This window comes from Anas acuta, chromosome 2, assembly GCF_963932015.1.
Source record: "Anas acuta chromosome 2, bAnaAcu1.1, whole genome shotgun sequence".
Classification (NCBI taxonomy): domain Eukaryota; kingdom Metazoa; phylum Chordata; class Aves; order Anseriformes; family Anatidae; genus Anas; species Anas acuta.
The window spans coordinates 14,781,005-14,797,834 of NC_088980.1; the positions used below are offsets into that span (position 1 = coordinate 14,781,005).

Consider the following 16,830-nt stretch of genomic DNA (forward strand, 5'->3'; position numbering starts at 1 on the left):
TGCTATTAATGAAGAGTACTCTTGCAAATTAACTGAACAATCCCTCAAAGTGCTTGTGAGGAGACAGAGTGAAATATTACTGTGTTAACAAGTGTTGGTTCATAATGGCTGCTATTCTAACTTTGTTTTCTGTGGGTTTTTTCCCCCTCAATGTTTTTAGCGGTACAATTCACTTGCTCTGTTTTACTTGGTATTTGATGCTATATACCTCTGTAATGATGCAATACTTTGGGGAAATAGGCTGGATTTAATGAATTTACTATGTATGAAAGGCTTGGAAGAAAAATCCTTAGGGGGTCAGAGAACAAGTGAACGGTCCATTAAAAAATCAATCATGCCCACAATTTTATAAAATTATGCTTTGACTTGATAATTTTAAGAGTATTGTGCTTACAATAGATTTTCTTTAATCTTAAAAATAGTACTCATATTGACTATAAGCAAGTAAGTAAATTAATGTTCTTCAATTTACCATTATTAAAATAGTAAAATTGCCTTGTATAAATATATCATTAGCAATAATTTCTTATTAAGGAGGATATCTCTTCTGCTGTATATGGTACAAGTTTACTGACAATCTTAACAAAGGAGTTTTGAACAGGAAAATAAATTATCTAGTCACAAATACAGGCAGCTTTCAATGAAATAAAATATTGGACCAATTAGGCATGTCATTTGATGAGACCACCCACTAGTCTTACCAAAAGTGCTCTAAGATGCTTGCTACTTGTAAATTCTTAGAAGTTCAGACTAATGGTTCTTTCAAGGGCATAGGACATTGTCTACTTGTATCACTATTCTTGTATCACACTGGTTTACTCCAGAAGAAGAAGTTTACTTGTATTATCCTTGAATGTCTGTGAAGCACTTCTGAAAATCCAGTTGGTTTCTGGTGTGCTGTTGAAAGTTGTTTCTTTCCACCAATGGACACCAATCAAAACTGTAAGACAAAACTAAGCAATAGATTTTCTGAACTTGGCTTTGCATCTCCTAAAAAAGACTGTACTGCAGAGTCTTGAGGAATTTGAGTAAGGCATGAATTGAACTACCTCTATTCTTGTGCCCAATCACAGCCATTTTATGTATATGTTAACTTGGAGCCCCTCTTTGCCATCCTGTTTTCCAGTCCATCAATGGACCACGAGAACTGGACACCACTGAGGTCCTACATTGGCTGGGGTAGACTGGGAAAACAGATCTGGGTGCTTCTTAGTCTTTTTATATATAGTAAGTGGTCTGCCAATTCCAGACTTTCCTGATGAACCTGTAATTGGCCTGTCTTCCTCAGAGTAATGCCTTGAATTGTACAGATCGGAGATGTATGGGATATCTTGAGCTTACAGAAATGCTTCAATCTGCTTACAGTCTCACACAAGCATTGCTATGTAGGGTAGACTTAAAATCAGATTCTGAAACTTTTGTCAATGGCCATCATGCATTAGAGTTACAACCCACTTGTTTTCATATGGATGGTCACCTTCTGCTGTCCTACTGGACCTAAGCCTTGGGAAGCCCACAGACCTTTTCACTTTAGATACAAACTCTATACATCTGGTCCCTGAGGGCCTCCCAGGTGAGGGTTTTCTCACCATGTAGCCAATGTGTCCATGGAGTATTCTGCAGTCTGATTGTCCTGAAATGTTTTCTGACTCTTTCAAGACACTGTAGACCCTTTTTCTTAGGAGATATGAAGGCAGAAATGTTCAGAAAACTCACTGCTTAGATTTGTCTGCTGGTTTTGGTTGGTGGCTTGTGCTGAAGGGAGACATTTCCCTAACAGCAGGTTCTGGTACCTCCCTCCTTCACCCTTGGATTTTTCCTTGCATTTTATTCCCCTGCAGCTCCGGGTTCAGTGCATAAGAAAATAAATCTTTAGCAAAATCAAAGCCCTTTGCCTGTGTTCTGCCCATCCTCAGCTCAGGCACCTTCTGTTCATGACACCTGCATGGCCCAGCCAGGTGTGCTTGGCTTGTCTGAAGCCTTGGACTCCCTTTATCAAAACAAACACTCCCCAACCTAAACAACTTTCCTCTTTGTGCCCAGGCAGTGTATAACAGAAGAACAAAATAAATATACTTCGTGAAGTTTTCAACAAGTTCAGCTGTATTTAGCACATTTCACTGCTAGATAATACTTAAAAAGATGAAAGCTGCAATTCTAATGTAATCTCATGATTCAGAGTATGTGATCCCAGCTATGGGTGAATACTGCTTATGCTTCAATCCGCCTCTAGAGCCACTGCTTCTTCAGGAAAAAAAACCACACCAGTCTACAGGATATTTTCTCCATTTTGCTAATACACTGAGTAAAGAGCTTTACTCGTGTTCTGCAAATCTATCTGTTACCGTACAGATACGTTAATCTTAGCTTTGTATTCTTCCTCAACTTCCAAAGAAATGAATGCAAAATCAGGTGCTTAAACACCTGTATGGTGAGGATCAGTAGTGAGGCGATAAGGAGAAACCTTTCGGAAAAGAATGATTTAGCTGTATCACTGGAAGTGCTATGGCAGAGTAGTCAGGTGCTTCTGGAGCCAGGGAGCCAGCAGGGTGTGCCTTTCTCTGCTCTGAGAAAGAAGCTCTATACATTGCCAGTCTTGGCTGGACTTGGAGGAAGATAAACACACAGCAAAGCAGTGCCACGCTTCATGCATACATGTGTATGTGTAATTGTCATCTGAAAAATAAACATCTTTCCTTTCTAGTTTTCCCACGTTACGTTATGGAAAATCTAACCTTTTGTTCCTGTGGGCTATAAAGGGAATTACATTTACATCAATCTGCTGTTATTTGTATCCTTGCCTGTGCACATGGCATCGCTGTCGTGGCAGTGTCGCCTGCGGGCTGCAGAGCCAGGAGGGGGAGCTCCCAACGAGGCTTTGTGAGGGGCTGCCCAGGCTGGGGCTGCCCTGGGCTGGGGAAGCAGCAGCAGGCTGGGGCTCTGCGATGATGCTCGTGGCTCACCAGGGTTTGGGATGGCAGAGTATGTCTTAATGCCTTGCTATCAACCATGGCAAACTCTTTTAGAATGGGAACTGGGGGGAGTTTTAGCGATTAGAGGTAGGACGTGGTGCTCTTACAGCTTCAAGGGAGTATGGCCAAAAAAAAAAAAAAAAAGGGAGAAATGGCTGAGGATCTTTGTCGTGCAGAGATCCTGTCTGGGAGAGGTGGGTCAGGCATTTGTCTCTGTATTGGCTGTTTTGCTGTTACTTTTGCAGAACGATCAATGGGCTGACAATGTTTTTTGGTGCTAACATAAACGAGCACAATTTTGGTGGGTGTTTTTCACATAATGATTTTTCCTAAACTTAGAGCGAAGCATTCTGTATGTTCATTAGTAACTAAAATAACACCAATATCTTTTCCTGAATGTTTCGGTCATTCCATAAATTGTTTCCTAAGGGTATAAGAGTCTTTATCTCTAACATATAATAAACTTCTCTTCATCTTTCTCTAGTGCCATTAAAGCCACAAGCCTTTTGTTGTAAAAGTATACTAATGAATAGAAATGTTACAACAAGAACAGAAGTCTTGTGTTTTCCCTTCATCATGCATCATCCATTTTAATTAGACGAAAGGGTGGTGAGTACTGTGACAAGAGTCTGGAATTAAAATCATTAATTGATGTCAAGCTGACGAGAGACTGCTAACATGAATTTACTGACAGCAGGAAAGAAATTAACCTTATTACTTTATTTAGTACATTGGGACTATTTATTATATTTTCGTATGCAAGTTCAGTGAGTTCCATTTATGATTATAGAGAAAGACAAATAATTAATAAACACTACATAAAGTTTTATTACCTCCTATCAATGAAGTTTACATGAAAACCACATCGATAACTTAAAAAAAAACAACACACAACAAACCGCCATGTCCCTTTAATCGACATAACTCATCAAAGCAATTACAGCAATATTTTTTATATTTTAAATGAGTATAATATACTGTGCTGTGCTCTCTAGCCAAGTACAATTTTAAAAGTGATCTGATTTAAAACTACGCCTTAGTGTAGCCTCAATGTCAGTGTTGCAAAAAATGAAACATATTTTCTCCAGCAGTGACGTTGATTGGAATAACTGTCTGTTTTGATCATCATTGGAAGGTCACCCTAACAAAGATGTGTTTTAATGTTAAGCATCTTTATCCGTTAGATGAAAGATATAATAGTGTCTTACAGAATGACAGCAGCATCCTATGGATAATTTGTGACCCAAAGGTCATAATAAAAGAATAGAGGGGAGGTCATCCTGTAGTAAAGGCCATCTGGAACTGTTAAAGTATCAGATGGAGTAGGGGGCTGAACAGCAGGACACTCTTGGTGTCTTTCCAGATTTCCCAGAGAGACCATAATATTTTTATTGGAAAATCCCAACTTTTTCCCCTTAAGCAAAATATTTTCATGAAGCCGTTTCATCTTACTTTTAGGAAAAGAGACAACATACTGTGATATGAAGAGAATTTTTGCTTCATATATAACCTAAGTGCTATCTGTCTTTAAAATAATGCAAAGATTCTTCTTTAGTTTCTTTGCTTCTGTATTTTGATGCCATTTTACAGCTTTCATGAGAAATATTAACTCTAAATGCATAATTATTGCAAACATTCAGAATATAAATATTTTCTAAAGTGACTTGCATAAAATCCTTTCTGATAAAACTTCTACCCCCTTCCCAGCTCATAGGAGAGCAGAGGAAAAAAATAATTTCTCTGTGAATCAGAAAATCAAAGCAACGTGTTTCTCATTCTCACTTATTTTGAGATGGGGTCTGTTTGTGAAGTGATATTCCAGTTTCACTGAGACTTGCAGCATTGTTTTTGGCATTTGTTTTTTACATAAAGGATGAGGGTGCAGAATGTGAAAAACAAATCAACAGCAGTATTTTTTGTAAAACACAGAAGTGAAGCATGAGAACATTAAGCTTTGGAAAAATATTTCAGAGCAGTTCCACTTCATAAAAGCACAGACTTCCAGAGATATGTAAATTGAAGCTTTTGTGAAATAATAGTTGCCGAGATGCTTTTTAAACAAAGCTCCTTACATTCTCTAAGTACATTTTGTAAGTATACAGATTGAGATTATAAGATATCACACTAAAAATGTATTTTCACTGTTATTCTTCTGCAGAGATTCAAGACATTGTTCTGAGCAAGGTCTGGCCAAGTCCTTTGCCATAAATCTAAAAATATTTATTTGGTCTTTATAATCTGATTTATAAATTTGGTTAATGTGTCTTGCAGATCATACAAGTTCAGCACTCTGTTACTTTTAAGTAAAGGCCACTAGTTTGTAGTATTCACTTTTTGAATGCCAAGAATTTTAGGTAGGACAACAGCCTGTCCTCTGTTGACTGATAAACCGTACTGTTAGTGGTAGAGTTTGTGTAGCAAATAATTATTTAAGAATGAAAGAAATTGTAGCATAATTACTGACTTATTGAATGTGGCTGTGTGTATTGTTGCTGAGTTGAACATAACTGAAAACCCTTTAGATTTTCCAGACTCAACTATAGGAGTCAAGTAGCTTACTATAGTAACCTATAGGAGGTTAGTAACCTATAGTACAGTGACTATTATAGGTTATTACAGTAAGCTACTGCACTAAAACCTCTCTTTGTTCCAATTTTTAGATACAGCAGCAACTATCTGACTAATTACAAAGACACCTAATGACACATTCACAACAGGCAGACAGGTCTGTCCACACCACATCTCACCTTTTATTTTGCAACCATTTACTTACAAAACCTTACAATACAAACCTCTTAATGGGTTATAAGAAACCTAGTTCAGTGTCTGGCCATGCTGTAGATATATGCTGCCACTCAGTACTGTGAACCATCAGGATTTTTAGAAGTGAGTTCTGAGAGTGTCAATGGGTGCCAACTTTTGGTCCTAAGCAAAAAATACTGACATAAAAGCTATATTCTCCATTTGTGATCCCTTCCCTTCCCTTCCCTTCCCTTCCCTTCCCTTCCCTTCCCTTCCCTTCCCTTCCCTTCCCTTCCCTTCCCTTCCCTTCCCTTCCCTTCCCTTCCCTTCCCTTCCCTTCCCTTCCCTTCCCTTCCCTTCCCTTCCCTTCCCTTCCCTTCCCTTCCCTTCCCTTCCCTTCCCTTCCCTTCCCTTCCCTTCCCTTCCCTTCCCTTCCCTTCCCTTCCCTTCCCTTCCCTTCCCTTCCCTTCCCTTCCCTTCCCTTCCCTTCCCTTCCCTTCCCCACATAATCCCTTGTTTTGTTGTAAGGGTTTTCATTGTAATCTTTTGTCACTTCGCACTGTTTCATTTTCCAACTTCAGGATTAGGCTACTTCATACATAGCACTCTAGAAACAGAATAACGGACCTGAAAATGAGCTAGTGGCAGTATTTCATACCCACTTATGTTATAGGGCTGACTGAAGGAGGGTGATGCTGGAGAGGGTCAGCTAAATGGACTGATGACAGCATTGTAACTGGGCCTCCAGTTACTGCCTGTAGCATCTGTGAATGACTGATCTGATATGTGGTATGATATATGGTAGCAGTTGATATATGGTATGTCTTTGTCATTAGCTTCTTGCACATACAAGAACAGCTGCTCCTTACATATCTAACTGCAGCATTCAGGTGTTCGTGCTGCTTCCTGTCTTTGTTCTCCTGTTGAAAAAATATTGTCGGGAAAGAAATTGCCCAGAAAACCTCTCTGAGAGAGAAAACCAGCAGTCTTAAGTGAGTAGGGTTTAAAGCAGGAGCTTTTCCAAGTTATGTTTTAGCTATAGTTGAATCTCATGATCTGCTTCGGTACTGCTTCAGTCCAAAAGGGCTAATAGGAGGTTAGAGCTGCATTAATCTAATGACCAGGGATCTGTCTCATAGGTATAAATATCAGCTAATCTGTCTGTTTTTATAAAGCAGAAGAAAAAAATCCATTTTCCTCACAGAGAGCAATGATGTTCTTTGATGCACCCTGGTTCCCAGCAGGAATTGGGCTACTGCTCCAGTTGCCCATTTGGGGGATCTCCACTGCTGGGGCTGCTGACCCTCGGATCAGACATGAAAATTAGACAAAAAAAAAAAAAAATAAAAAATCAGTCCTTGCAGTGTTTCTTTTGGGGATGTGAGGACCTGCTATCCCGCCTATGTACCTGATAAATTTGGCTTTGCTTGGAACATATCTTTAAAGACATCACAGCACACAGCAGGTATACCCTCCACCTCCAGACCCCCAAATGCTGCAGACTATTAACTGGATAAAGCAGTCTAAAAGCACCATTGAAATGCAAGTAATGTAGTAATTTACAGATTTATTTATTTATTTATTTATTTTTCAAAATAGCAGGGATATTCACTGATTTACTCCAAGATCCGAGAAAGCAGGATTGAGATACTCTGCTAAGGGAAAATGTATCTTCACGTTGGAAAAACTTTGGTGATTCAAGGAGGTCAGAGATTAAAAAAAAAAAAAAAAAAAAAAGGTAGAGGTTAGAGAAAACAATTATGGTGTCTCCTTTATTTTCATCAATGCAACTTGGTATCAAATTTATGTTTGCACTTTATCTACTTATACACATAATATTTATCTTCTGCTTTTTTTCATTTCTTCACATCTTCATTTTTACTTTGTTACCTTTTCTATCAGCATTCTTTATGACTCCTTCCAAAAATGAGCATGCTGTTCTCTTCTGAATATAGTAGGGCACTTATAGTAATCACTTTTTTTTTTTTTTTTTTTTTTTTAACTACATCCCTCCTCAGTTGTAGCTCATTAAAGGTTTTTGAAATTCTCATGGATCTCTTCTGCATGTGGGATTTAAAGAGGGGGAACTGCAGGGAGACCTAGGCACTGTCACATTGGCAAATATGCTGTGCATTGGCAAATATGCTGTGGTTGTTGGAGGAGGAAAAAAATAAGACTGTATGACTGTGTGGGTGTATTTCTTTAATTTCAAGGTGGTGGACACCATTTTCGTTAGTTTGTTATTTATAAAAATTTAGTCCCTGTTACATTTGTCTGTTCTTGTAGAAATATTACATGGAAAATACATGTGTATAAAATTTCTGTGAAAGTAGCATTATATATCTAGAGGAGAGGGCATGTCACTTTTCCAAGGTTGGATCTCCATTGTATGGCATTCCTGCAAGATGTTTGTTTCATACTTTTTTTTAAATGCTTTTTTTTTTTTTTTTTTTAATGACATAGGCTCGATAGCTTCCCTTAGTTAGAAGGTTCCCCTGCCCACAATATCTAGGCTCAGTCATTATTGCTGGAGTTTAAATACCTAATACTTGCATTACAGATGGAAGACATTGTAATTTTCCTCCTTATGTATTAGGAGACTGCTATTATGTCCCCACTGTCTTTTTTCTTTTCCACAGCAGCTTGACATTGCTAACCTGTGTATATCTGTCATCCAGTACAATTTCCAGATCCATTCCTGAAAAAGCAGCTCACTGTTTTTTTCCTACTTCTAATTGATATGCTTAATTATTCTATGTAAATTACCTTCTACTTGTTATTATTGAAGTTAATTCTATTTTTGAAGTCCACTCTGTCCTTCAGGAGCATTTGAAATTTTAATCCTTTCCTCTATTGTTCATTTTGTTCATCTGGGCTTTGTGCAGATTCAATAGCATCCTAATTAATAATGAAAACCCTGAGCAAACTCAGGGAGGGATCCATGTAGAAAATGCCACAATCCGTCCTCCTGGTGTGACTATGAATTGCTGAAACCTACACTTTAGATACTTCGTAGGAACTGCCCAGCTCAACCTATTGCATCCATCCTGTTGCCGTTTTTTCTTAGCCTTAGATCTACTGTTTTTCCTCTATTCACAAGGCCTTTTACTGTGTTATAGAAGGAAATCAGATTGCCTTGACTACATCTGTTCTTGATATGGTGGCTACTGCTTGTCCCGTTATCTTTTCAGTGGTTACTGATAGTTGGATTCAAAGTTTCTCAGGGGACTGAAGTTAAACTGACGAGTTAATAATTCTCTTGCTCCTCCAAAGGGATGTTGACTTCCTCTAGTCTCTCAATACTTTGGCTGTCCTCAACAGCTTCTCACGATTACTGGAAAAGGTCTGAGGCAATCTGAGACAGTGATGTGTGCAGGATGTACAAATAGCTTTACTAGCTTAACCAGTTTCTAGCTACTTCTTTTGATGTTAGACTTGAGATATTTTTTGTTATTGGTGGCAATATCAATAGCGCTGGTCACTTGCTTGCAATCAACCATTTTAGTGAAGATAGATGAAAAGAAAAAAACAACAAATTAAGCCTTAGGTTTCCTCAGCATCATCTGTCAATATCGTTCCCTCACACTGAGCAGGGAAGCAACCTTTTCTTTGCTCTTCCTTTTACTGCTAATGCAATTACACAATGATTTATTGTTATCTTCAAAGCTCCCTGCTACTTTTGCCTCACGTTATGCCTTGGCCTTTCTGATTTTGTCCCTGTATTCTTGTGCTTATCTGACCACATTTTGTGTATGTTTCTTCAAGTGCTTAAAGTCAAAGTAGTCATATTTTAGGCAACTGGCTACATATGCGTGCACACATCATATTGTTTGTTTTTTTTTATTTATTAACTTCAAAAGGTTGTTTTCCAATTTAAAAATACTTAGCAGTACTTTATTTATTTATTTTTTAACATTCTTAAGTTTTGAATGAAATAGAAGGGACACACGAGGAAGAAAAGGTGTCTCTGTTTGCAGCTTGTTGCTGCTCATGATTACCCATTGCCCACAGCGATCCTTTAGAATGATTTCCCCAGGAACAAGGCAGCTTTGCTGAGTTATAATGGTTATAACTATGATAACTGACTAGCTCTAATCACAATAAAAAAAGCTAAGTGTAATATGCAGGTTCAGAAGGAAATCACAATAATGTCCATAATCAAGGTACCCTTGTTAGAAGAGCAGTTGTCAGAAAATTTCTGCTTGGATCCAAAGGCCAAAGAAAAATACAGAAGGGGACAAACTCCCATATTGGCTTGACTGCCAAAATTTAGGGAAACAGCCATTAAAGCACTGAAGGCAGTCAGAGGGAGGGTGAGGAGGAGCAGTGAGACCTGGCTTATCGCTGGTGTGCTATACTCACAAGGTATTTTTCACTAGCAGGGGAGGAGGGGACATGACTGACAAGGTCTGGCTACTGACCAGTGCACCTCCAGACCTTTTTATTAGAAACGATATCTGGCAAAAACTAGACCAAATGTTGTCATCCCATCCGACTAACTTAGGCAAGCTGACTGGCGTTATAAATGTCTCGTTGTTTTTCCTCTGTTCTTAATCCATCATATAGAGGAATGCCAGTCTGGTGGCAGAAGAACTGAGAACTGGCAGTGTTGGATGGCTTGTCATTTAGCTTCTGTCCTTACACAATGCTGTTTCTATCCTTAATAAACATTGTCAGCCACCTCACATATGTGGATTGCAAGTGTTCAATACCGATTTTGTAAATCAGCAAGCCTCGGTGGAAAAGACTAGGTTGTGGATAATCACTTGGGCAATCACTGAGTCCTGGCAGCAGCAGGATGATTAATTGAATTGACCAAGCAATTGCACACCAGAAACAGCAGCCAACTTCGTTTCTGCTCTTGTGGGAGGACGTTGCTGCCATTGCAACAGCAACTGTAATGTGTTAGCCATGAATATCCTTCCCATACTGTATTAATCAATTAAGACGAATAGTCAGTTTTTAAAGGATCTAAATTACTAGTATGAAAAAATCCTCCAAAGTGGGCTTGGTGCTTCTAAGGGACTGGGCATATATTTATTATTTCACTCCTAATGCTACTTGAAATTAAGGTTGATTTCTTTTGCTAACTTTGCTTGTTCACTTTTTCTCACAAGAGCTCTGCAGGCATCACAGTCTGGAGTTCTCTATTGATGGAAAAAGTTAAAATTTTGCTCCCACATAGCTGGTGTGAATGTTTGGCTGGGTGTGAGATTTGACTAGCCAATTAATTTGGTATCTACATGTGAGCTACCAGGCTAAATGACCTTTGTGGCTGAGGGAGGTGCACTTGGCACATCCATTAGAAGCCAGGCCCCACGGGCCGTGGCCTGGTGTGTGAATCTAGACCAGCCCTACTGTCAGACCAAAACACATGCTGACACCTAAATTTGGGTGTCTAAAACGGCAGTTTCCCTCATCTGACAGCTGAATCCCACTCACAGAGTTCTGAAAAGAGAACAAGGTGTCTGCTCTTTGCTGAAGACAGCAGAGCAAAAGCTTTTCCTTTACATTTGTGACCACTGTTTCCCATGCATAGGAATTGCTCTACAATGGGTATGTCTATCATTACTGGATTAGCTTGCAATGAAAAGCTCGTCAAACAATTATAGGAAGTTCTGCAGCTAACAATATTGTCATTTGAAGCAGTTATCATTAGCTTTTGAATTGAATGCCACACAAATGCGTGAGGATAGTTTATACTTTACTGAACATTATAATTTGAGTCTCAAAAGCACGACAGTACGTTGTTGACATTTTCAATATTAACACTTCAGCGAGAAGGGTTTAGAAACTTCTTGGGGTAGCTTTTGTATTTTCGAAAGTTCAGTTCCTTTTAAACACTGCAAAATTTATTAGCAGTTTTTGCAAAATTATTTCAAGATGAAAAGACTTATATAAATGCTAAGCATTATTATCATTGTTAAGCCCATACAGAATCTGTAGGAAGGCCATAAATCCTCAAAATTAGCTGATCTGAAATTTCAGACATATGCGTTTTTATTGTGTCGTGTCATAAAGCAACACTGCTCAGTGAAGACAAGTTAATACGAATATCCACATTGTGAGACTGAAGCACTCTGGTCAAATGCTTCTCCAGATACGGCATTTCAATAGCAAGAGCACTGCTGATTAGGGCTGAAGTACACAGCAAATTCCAGGTTCTTGTCTGCACTACAGTGTGTTCACATAATCATTTTAATCTTTCCCACAGTAGTCTGCACTGACATTTTCCGTATGTGCACTTAATTCAGTATATACTAATGGAAGAGTTAAGCCACACCATGTGTACACACATACACATGCACTCTATATAAAAATAATGTAGTATTAAGTTCAAGTTACTTATATAAAAATATATTTGGATTTTAAAACTATTTCAAGTGAAAAATGGATAGAGCAATATTTAGCTGCTAGGTACTGTTCTTTTCAAGAGTATGTCTACATATTTTTCTTCGGTCATTTGTTTCTTCTGAGTTTGGAGACATAATGTTTAATATTAATATTAAATATAACATATCCTGAAGAAGACAGAAACATATCAGTATTTTAAATAATATTCAAAAATAAATAATCAGAATACCTATGTTTTTTTCATGTCAAGGGAATAGGACTTGTACAGTGGTTTAAACTTGACACACAGAAAATTAATTAAGAGATAAAAATCACGTTTTGGGTATCAATATAGTTGGAAGTCTTGTAAGTCTCATTTTTTGGTCTGATTTTGTAAATGTTACTTACTGTAACTGCTTACTGAGTACTTTGGTTATAATTAACAGGAAGATGTATAATGCATTTGGGCTCTGATTTTTAATACTGTGTATGTGTATTAACACATTTTATTAGCAATTGTAGAAAATGTTCTAAAAAAATTCCTGGTGGATATGAACATAATTATTTGCAAAACACTTCAACAATCAGTTCTCTCCCACTTGAATAGGAGTAAGTATTCTTCATTGAACCATGCATGGGAAAATCTTAATGTTATGCTGCAAACGGTGCTATTTAAGAGTTCAAATGTATTAAATAGCCAATAAGCAGATACATGAGAAAACTTGGTTAACATGAAACTAGGGACCCTAGTGTCTGCACGTGTGGAGAGTGAAGTGATATTCATGGTCAGAAATTAGAACAGTCACTGGCACATCTCATGGCAGTCTGTATAACACTGAGGCCAGTATCACCAGTTAGCACCAGATAATTCAGTTTTATAAGCATGTCAGGTAACAATGTTTTCTCCTGACTGTATTACTTGATGCCACATTATTGCTATACTGTCAAATTTCATGCACTAAAATACACAAATATACACATTTTTTTTTTTGCTCAAATTGATGTCAGCCAGTGTTCAAATATTTGATGATACATTTACCATTGAAATTAAAATTACATTCCAGAATCTAGCAATATCTAGAAAATTGCTGTTTTCTTTTGCTTTTCCCATTCAGAGGAGATTTATAAAGGGATAAATACATTCTGCCATGGGGTAATTAACACAGGACTACAAATTGGAAATGAAATCTACAGAGAGATGAAATCAACAAGTACAGGTCATCTCCAGGCCTATTTTTCCTTCTACACCTTCCAAGTGATTAAGGCTGTAATGTTTCTGAATTGCAGCTTTGGAATATAGGACAATGTAAAGTATATCTTTTATATTTTAAAAATAGACACAATTTAAATTTGAAATGGGTTTAGGATTTAAGCCTGTGTCCTTTGTCACTCTAAACTAAAAAAAAAAAAAAATCCTGTTGGAGGTTGCTGAAATTTCAGAAGAGTGTGCTGTCAGCTGAACATTGTTGTAGTTTTCTTGTCCATTTTTCCCCTCTTAACATAAAAAGCAATCTGTAAAGAAAAATCTTGACTATGAAAATTGCATAATTAAAAAATTATGTTGGCTTAAGTTAATTTTTCTCAGATTTCTACTATTTACATTTTCTTTTTGTTTATATGGTTGTTTTTCTTTCCACTGGGACTGAATATGAGTGAGACTTGTGGTTTACATGCCAGTAGTAGTGGACATAAGAAGGAAGAATTAGGCTGAGGTGTAATTCAGGGCATTTACATTAATCACCGAACCATTTATGTAGATGTTGCTGACTGTTGAAGGGAGTTCAGCTGGTCAATTTTACCCCCAGATCAGTACCCTTGGTCAATACTTATGGGATTTTAAGGAAAATAGGTCTGCCTTCTGTGCCACCCTCCTATTCCCTCTTTTCTTACCAGGATCTCTGTTAGCACAGAAAGAGTAATTTGCTTGGGGCTCAGTCTGATGAAGACGCTTGAATTTAGACTTTCACATTCAGGCTCAGAGCTGGATTCTCATGCTCATACACAGTTGTCTCGTGTCATTTGAGTTGTCACAGTCTCTGAGATGCCAGCACAGGGCTGGCAGATGTGACAGGGACCTATGGGAGACCTTGTCTTGCAGCTGGAGGTCCAGCAGTGTTTCCTGGGGCTGCCGGGTGGCTGTAGCTGCCCATGTTTGAGCAGCTGAATCGAGGCTGGCTATCCAAACTCCCAAAGGAGGCCTAAACAGCAGTCACAAGTATCTGTACAGTGACTCTTTTCATGCTAGGACACGCTGACTGGCACAGCAGCACTGTAACTCTCTGGAGTCTGCTGAATTACAGCTCCCTTGGCTGTAACAGGAGCTTGCACATGTAGCTGATGTGAACTCACCTACTGCAGGCACCTGCATTGTAGTGTCTTAAACTGTACCCTGAATCCTGCCCTTTGTGTAGCCCCCTTTCAAAGGGATGTCTTTGAATGTCATGTGGCTAAGTTTAAAATTTCCCCCCCCAAAAAAATTTAAAAGTAACCTAACTTTAAGGCTTTTCTATTTTCGGAAGAAGCAAGGCTTGCTTTCAGAAGAGACAGAGGCTTTGAGTAGGCTGCTCTTGGTAACAGTCGGTGAGCAAGCTGTCTTTGGAAATGGCACGTAGCAGGGGGGTGCACAGAGCTGCAGCCGGGATGGATAGATGTTGTCACACCATAGCCATGACTGTATTAGATGAAAAAGTAGCACATTTTACTAATGGAAGGGAGGAGACAGCTCAGTGCTTCATTTTGCGATGATGACAGAGCATTAAATCGGTCTGGGGAGACTGATGGGAAGAGGGTTGTTGTTTTTTTCAGTTCACTGTGTATGTGTGTGATACATCAAATTTTCTAAAATGCCAATGAAACTTTGAAGCCCAGATCAAATTTTAGTAATAGGTTTGTGTGCCTTTGAAAACATGACCTGTACTCAGTTTGTGTTTGTCAGATGGCTAAATGTTGCCTGTTTTTATCTGTCACTTTTAATCATAGAGCTAAACAAATGCAATTGTGTACAAAATCCCAATGTAGCATCACTTTTCATTTGTAACTTTAACATAATGCACATGTTGATACTTTCTGTGAAGAAACTGCCCACTTTTAGTAGGTGCCAGATTCTGTTTGTTTACATATTAAACAAATCAAACACATTTTAAACAATGTGTACAAGAAACTGCTTCTACAGTTTACTGCATATATACATACATAACATACATATATATGTGTGTGTTTTATTCTTGTTGGGATTTTAAATTTTGAAAAAAGTACGATTTTTGTAGTATTGGGCCAAGAAAGTACATTAACATTAATCTCTAAAGACAGCCATTAGAACCACTAAATCTGTCAGGTTTTGATGGACTACAAGATGATATGAACCATGTCTGTCTCGGACAGGTCAGGTAATAGCACAAACATCCTAAGACGCATGAAACAACCAATAAACTCTGAGAACTATGGCTAGTCCTTTATTTCACTTGATAATGAAATAAAAGGCTGTGGATAATCAGACTTCTTTCTTAAAGACCATTGTTGATCATGACATTGCTTAGATCTAGTCTTCAATATCCAATGTACACCTGAGACTCAATGACAAACTGAAACTAGAAACACGTCAGTGGTTTTCATTAGGATGGGTGCCCAAAGTGTCTTTTAACTGCTGCTTTCAGATGAAAGGGGGGGAAAATTAGTTTCAGCCTTCTTTTAATTTTTCAGAATTCAAGCAAAAACTAGAGAATTTCGAGAGAGACAAGCTCGTGAACGGGACTATGCTGAGATACAGGACTTTAACCGGACGTTTGGCTGTGATGCGGACCCAATGTATGCAGGGATTGCTTCCTATGACTCTTCAAATAGCGGCACGATAACGCTGACCACCAGACCGCAGAGCCCGAGGGAAGGGCAGACAGTTGAAGCCTTGTACGCCCAAGTGAAGAAACCACGGAATTCAAAGTCTTCACCTGTAGACAGGTAGGCACCAGACAGCAATCAATATGCTCTTTTGAAATCCACCCTCCTAATGCTTGTGTCGTGGGAGATGACTGTACGTCAATTGGCAAGTCAGAACTGCATTTTTATTAATGGCTTTTTAAAAGCCTTTATGCAGAAAAGTATTGAGCTCACACAAATCAAACTGTGGCAGAATGGGATCTGAAAGTTTATCCCGCAGAGCCACAGATTTTCTTCTCAGTCTTCAGTTGGTTTTGAATTTTAGAGCCCCTGTTTGTTGTTCAATTTAAATTCAAACTTGTGACATCAGCTGATTTATTTATCACAACTCTAACTAATACGACTGTTGAACACCACCTTTCCAACCTATTCAAAGAAATTACGAAATCTTTGGAAAGTTCTTACTGTTAAAGCAGAAGTGGGTTAAAGCTTACCTGAATTTTACCTGGTTAAAGCTTACCTGGATTTTAGTCCTACCACAGTCCTGAACTTCTGTATAGTGGGTGGAACTTTGTGATAAAATACAGACCAACTGAGTAAACTCCAAGCTTGACTTATGAGTTACGTTCTCTTCTCAGGCTGTAGCTTATGATTTATACTTTTCCTGGGGTTACATTGTCTGAACTATGTCATGCTAAGTTTTATGTTGAAATCCAGCAAAATTCTGGTTTCTGTTGATGGAGTTTTGAGTTCATTCAAAAACCTGAAGCTAAAAAACAGGCATGCAAACTAGCATAAAGTAGAAATAACCAAAGGCAAAATGAATAGCTTTTTTTGCACTTTAACAATGGAAATACATCTGTTTTCTTGGCTGACATCTATGATGTTGAAGTTCTGCATTTTCTCAGCT

General features: G+C 38.3%; 1 protein-coding gene across 23 annotated transcripts in view; it reads left to right on the top strand.

Moving 5' to 3' along the window:
* Positions 1–16,830, top strand: part of PARD3 (par-3 family cell polarity regulator) — a 444,438-nt gene that overhangs the window by 327,547 nt on the left and 100,061 nt on the right. For 21 of the 23 annotated variants that reach the window (XM_068673532.1, XM_068673546.1, XM_068673548.1 and 18 more), the window contains one exon: positions 15,747–16,001. The exons of 1 other annotated variant lie outside the window; for it this stretch is intronic. In XM_068673532.1, the coding sequence (XP_068529633.1) occupies positions 15,747–16,001 (255 nt within the window). Of the gene's footprint in view, positions 1–15,746; positions 16,002–16,830 lie in introns of those variants that run through there. One more of the 23 variants, XM_068673555.1, reaches the window with a different exon arrangement.